Raw genomic sequence first — 6000 nt, 5'->3', positions numbered from 1 at the left:
TGTCACATAAAAGTATTATTAAGTATGCATAAAATCAACATACTCTGTCAGTTATTTTACGCTGCAATTAACTTACAATATTCTGAAAATTAATTTAATAATGTGTTTCATGAATAGGCCTCCAGATAAGGAAATATATAACGCAAAATATGTGACCTGTGAAAATTGTTGTTGACAAAAAGGGGCACTGTTGTATAATATAATTTGCACAGTAAATTTGTCCCTTTCATGTTCTGCAAAGCTACACCAAGCTGTTTAAATAAAAGGTACATTTATAAAGCATTTGGGAATAGTAATCAGCATAGAATAAGAGCAAAACTATGCTTCTTCTTTAAACATACAAAGAGAAAAATGAACATTTCAAATCATATTCATAAAATATGTAACTAAATTACTTTTCATTGTATTCCAGTAAAATGACAGTGTAAAAATTTAATTGAGGATATAATTAATTGCATATACTATTTTTGAACGCTTTGGCATGGTGATGACTTTGTTCAGAGACTCCTCCATGTCTGTGTTCTTTCTCATTATGTGAGATTTATTCTTGTAATGAAGATTTTTCATATAGTTAAGCTTTCATACCTTCAGAAACATTTCATTTACAGATTTATCTAAGACCATTATTTGTAAAAAGGAAAAGAAGTCAGATTAAGTCATAGTTTAGATGATACTGCTACTGCACTGCATGTGATTTTCTTTTATGCCCCTAACATCTTTTTGACTGTGTAGCCAGGGACAGAATAAAAGAACAGTAGTAATACTACTGCTAAAGCAAGTATTACCAGTATCTTCAGTATTGCCCACTTGTAATTGTGCCATACGATGTAACGTATGGATTTTAATGGATTGAGGAACCACATAAAAGAGGCATCTGGTCGGCTGAAAAAGATTAAATAATTGTGCACATCAGATAACATTTCTTAATAAGAGGCATGAAAGATCTTTATTACTGTTCTCATCTAAATGCAAATCATTAATAATTATGTTGTGCTCCTTGACAATTTACAAATTGCCTATGTTTTTTTTTTCCTATGTGGAAATCAGTTGGCAAATAATAGCAAAACTATTCAACAGAGAGATAAATAAATCTGTGTTAATCGTTATGCAGGATGGGGAAAGGTTGTTTACTTCCCATCATTCATTAATAAGTAACAAATGTAAATTTTCATTTAAACATAATCTACTGCTTATTAATTACATCATTAAGTACAGTAATTAAAATGCATTTTAGTGGGAACTGCACATATCTGTGCTGGTAAATGGCTTACTCTTAAAAGAAACAGCTATGAAGGAAAAGAACATAATACCTGGAGTGTCTATACACATATAGCGTCGCTAGGCAATGAAAACCTCGTAACTCCATCTGACAATGAAATCCACATAACTGCATTACCAAATGTAGAAAATTATGCCACATAGGCTGTTGAAACCTTCCTTCTTCGAGTTGAACGGTGTTGCCATCTAGCGGCAATAATGAAAAACTCACATCTCCAGCGATATGTAGTTTGTGCTGAAAACCTCGCATCTCCGATAATTGCCATTGTTAGTGTGCAGGGCGAACACATACTCCGAGATTAAAACGCTTTTTGATGTGATAGTAACTTTTTTGACTGACAGACCCAACACTGCTTTATTGCTACAGGTACGTGTTAGTATTTCTAGGTATTTATGTATTGTATTTTAATATACAGAATTAATAATGACCTCGTTAAATACAATATTGACTTTGAGTTTTTCATCGCGCGTAAAGCAGACTGCACTCGGTACATACGAGGTTCTAATTTCAGAACTGAACAGAATCGTATACATTCTACAGTAACTACTTTGTTTTCAGCTATGTGTAGAAAGAGTAAATTCACTCTTCACCTTGTGAAACAAGCCGACAACGGATCATATCGTATAAAATCACCGGAAGTCAGGTTCCTCCTTGTCCTGCACCAAAAGAAAGGGTAGACCTACAAAATGAAGGTAAACCGTAGTTTATATTGTTGTAACTTGAAGTAATATCCTTGTTTGGAAGCTGAGGTGATTCAATTATTTAAATGTTATTGATGACGTTATGGTTTACACTACAGATAATGCGGAAAAAGAAGCCAATACAGAGGCGAATTCCACTTCTGAGTTTGGAAGTCTTTTCGAACACAGCAGCGAGGATGATATCTCCAGTGGCAATTGTGATGCGTACGATCCAGATAAAAACAAAAATGACCATAGCAGTAACAACAACACGGAAGAGGACGATGACGAAGTAGATGCGGGAGTAAAAGGTACTAAGCAGCGCTGTAAAAGGAAAAGCAATCAATCACTTCACACTTTGCAGAAAGAAAAACGTATGAGGGGAAGGATTATTTAGGAATGCAAAAAGATGAGTTTGGCAAAAAGAGACCAACAATGAGCAGAAGTAGGAGGGATATGAGACCATGATGTACTTGTAAACATTCTTCCTTAAATCGGAACAGGAATTGCAAGGATATTACAGAAGAGCAGAGACAGTTAATATTTAATCATTTCTGGCAGGATATGTCTTGGGGTGAAAGAAAAATTTTTGTTAGAAGCCATGTCTACTACGTTCCAGTTAAAAGACGCAGAAATAATTCAGAATCTAATAAATCTCACCGTTCTAACACACTATATTACAATTTTGTAATAGAAGGACAGAGAAAAACTGTCTGCACGACTATGTTTCTGAATAGTTTGTGCTTAGGCGAATGGAGTGTCAGAACATGGGCATCTAGTGCATCAGGAAGAACGCTTGCAGAAGGGCCTCAAATGCAGGAGAGACCAACGAAAGTTTCAGGTGGACGACAATCAGCATCAGATTTTTTTGCAGAGTTGCCATAACTGGAATCGCATTACTGCCGTCATTCTTCCACAAAACTCTATTTGGAACCTAACTGGCAGAGTAAATCAGAACTACATAGGGAATATATAAAATTTTGCAAGAAAAGAGGACAAATCCCAGCTGCTTATAAACAGTTCTGCGAGGTATTCGATGAAAATAATCTTAACTTATTTTCACCTAAAAAGGACCAGTGCGATCTTTGTTGTTCTCACTAGACAGGCAATCTCTCAGACAATGAATACTCTTCGCATATGGCCCGAAAAACTGAGGAAAGGGAAGCGAAAAATCGTGATAAATTAATTAGCTAGAGTGTTTACAATGGACCTTCAAGCACTTCTGCTTTCTCCCAGACTAAAAGCCTCTGCACTGTACTATAAAAGTAAACTGAAGGTCCACAACTTTGCCATCTATGATTTAAAAAGTAACAATGGTTATTGTTACCTTTGGCACGAGAGTGAAGGTGGACTAACAGCTTCGGAATTTGCCAGTATACTCGTGCATTTTATAGAAACATTCGTCCAAAATCATTCAGAAGCTATTTTCTACAGCGATGGATGCACGTACCAGAATCGAAACTCAGTCATGAGTAATGCACTGGCTCATCTCGCCAATCAGAAAGGCATTACAACAGTGCAAAAATTTCTGGAGAAAGGTCACATTCAAATGGAGTGTGATTCTATGCACTACACCATAGAAAGGAAGTTAAAAAACAGACACATACTCCTGCTGGCTATGTAGAAGTCTGTGCTACCACAAGACAAAGTCCTAGACCTTATGTTGTCAATTATTTGGACCACACGTTTTGCAAGTCCTATGATAAACTCTCGTTGTATTCGTCTATTCGGCCAGGATCCAAAATTGGGGATCCAACAGTGACTGATCTCCGGTGTCTCAAGTATGATCCCTCCGGAAAAATGGAATATAAATTGAAATTCAGCGATACATGGGAACCACTTCCAAGAAGGATGTCAAACATACCCAGCTCATTTACAGTGCCCCCTCTCTACAATTCACCACTAAAGATCAGCGCAGAAAAGTTTGCGCATTTGCAACAACTAAAGCTGCTCCTTCCTAAGGATGTGCATTCATTTTATGACACACTGCATCACATTTGTACTGAGAGAACATGTCCGTGTCTAAAAAAATGCAGCCGAAAATAAACTTGTTTACAGCCACCTATGACTGTCAGTGTAACAGCAATAGTAACAATAATAAATGTTAATGAACTGCATAAATGTTTACAGTAATAAAAGGTTAATTAAAGCTAACAACATTGTTTCTATGTTTTTTAAACACTGTAATTTATTAACATCCAGATTCGAATATTTTGATCAATGTGAAATTATTCATTTCACTTTACATCTGTAACAATGTATCGTTACAGATGCTTCATAATACACAAATAATGCAAAATTTAAGTAAGTTTTTTAAAATAAATTCATTTCAATTCTTAACCGTGCACTCGTTACATGCCTCTTATCTCTATCACTACCAAAAAAAAACTGTGAAAACCTCGTAACTCCAAAAACCGGCAGACAATTTGAAGTGCATAATAAAGTCTTATGTACCAATGACTGGATCCATATTGAGTAGAAGAAACCACTAAATTTGACTAATCAGGTCCTCATTTGATTTCTATAATTAGTTTTTTGCTTCTCCTGTAAAATTTGACCAATTTGAGTTACGAGGTTTTCATTGCCTAGCGACGATAGGGCAATGTAGAATTAGTTTCAGAACAAAACATCCACTTGGCAGAGACAACTGCAGAAAAGTGAACTTTTGTAATAGATTAAAACTGTGTAGGCTCTTGGATTGAAACTGCGAACTACATATTAGCAATTTGTTGGTAAATGTCCAGTACTGCAGTACCTTGCTGCAGATACTTCCCTGTGTTCCACCACATAATGTATACTTTTGAGTGAAAATTTCATTTTAGAATAAAAACAAAAATGTAGCCAAGTCATTATCTGCTATATCCTTTCTCTTGGTGGCCCAAAGTGTATAGACCAATGTCTGAGCAATTCTTAAGAGACAGATAATAGATGGACAGAGCTTTTGGTTGATCTGCTCAGACAAAAAACTGGCATAAAAGGCAGATTTGAACATTTGAACCTGCTCAAGTACAGACCCACTGCTGAAGTTAAGTAACATTTACACAGAGTACAAAGAACACTGAACTTTGGAAAAATGTGTGATTGTGACAAATTACATCCTATGACTTATGAATGACTGCACTTTCTTGCATGTTTGTGATTTTCATGCTCAGAAGGAATGTGCTTTGGTGAATATTAAGACATTATCAGAAGTGTAAAGAATATGAGAAAATCTTTTCATCTAATATTCTATTGTCAGAAAACTATCTGTGTTATTCTTCATTTGAAACACCAGTGACCACACAATTGATTACCCTCAAACACAAAAGTATTTCAAAACACTTGATCACAGGCAAAAAAGCATATTCGAGAGCTGTACTGATATCCTGCATTATTGGAAATAGGTGTCACATTATGCAAGGAACAGCCTGTATGACAACCAGTAACATTTTAAATTTACAGTAATTCTGTGGAGAATATTTCAAATGTCAGATATTCATAATTTCATATTTTTTTCTTTATTAGTTTGTCAGTAATTAATGATTATTTATTGATGTTTTGGTGGGTGTTGAAAACGATCGCTACAAAACTTAAACTTTATTATTAGATTTAATTTTGATAAAAACACATGCCCTAAATGCAATTTCTAAATATTCTCATTATTTGGAGCCACATTCTGTATTTTATACTTTTTCATTTTCAACCACATTCTTAATAGATTGAGTACTAAGAGTATTACACGCACAAACTCTGAGTGTTAATACAAAATAGACAAGGTCATTTAGTGAAGCTACATAAAGTTATAGCCTCATTAAGTAAAAACTATAAATGTAGTGATTAGTTTGGTGCTTCCCCCAAATGTACCTCATTCATGCACTGAATGCATTTTCAAAAATATTTCAAGTTTTAATATCAAGTGAAAATCATAAGCATTTTCCAGTTTCACTAGGAAGCAGGACTTCAACTCTGAAAATGTAGCTGTCTTCATTTTTATTATTCAGTCAGCTCTGAGGCGGAACATCATTGGAAAGCTTAGCTACAATGTTAATGTGGTTTCAGTGC

General features: G+C 35.0%; 1 protein-coding gene across 1 annotated transcript in view; it reads right to left on the bottom strand.

The window, feature by feature from the left end:
- Positions 1 to 701: 701 nt before the first annotated feature.
- Positions 702 to 6000, bottom strand: part of LOC126419675 (otoferlin-like) — a 468560-nt gene continuing 463261 nt past the window's right edge. The window contains exon 36 of the mRNA XM_050086891.1: positions 702 to 882. Coding sequence (XP_049942848.1) covers positions 702 to 882 — 181 coding nt within the window. The remainder of the gene's footprint in view (positions 883 to 6000) is intronic.

The sequence above is a fragment of the Schistocerca serialis genome, chromosome 1, assembly GCF_023864345.2.
Source record: "Schistocerca serialis cubense isolate TAMUIC-IGC-003099 chromosome 1, iqSchSeri2.2, whole genome shotgun sequence".
Lineage (NCBI taxonomy): Eukaryota > Metazoa > Arthropoda > Insecta > Orthoptera > Acrididae > Schistocerca > Schistocerca serialis.
This window is presented reverse-complemented; position numbering and strand designations above follow the sequence as displayed.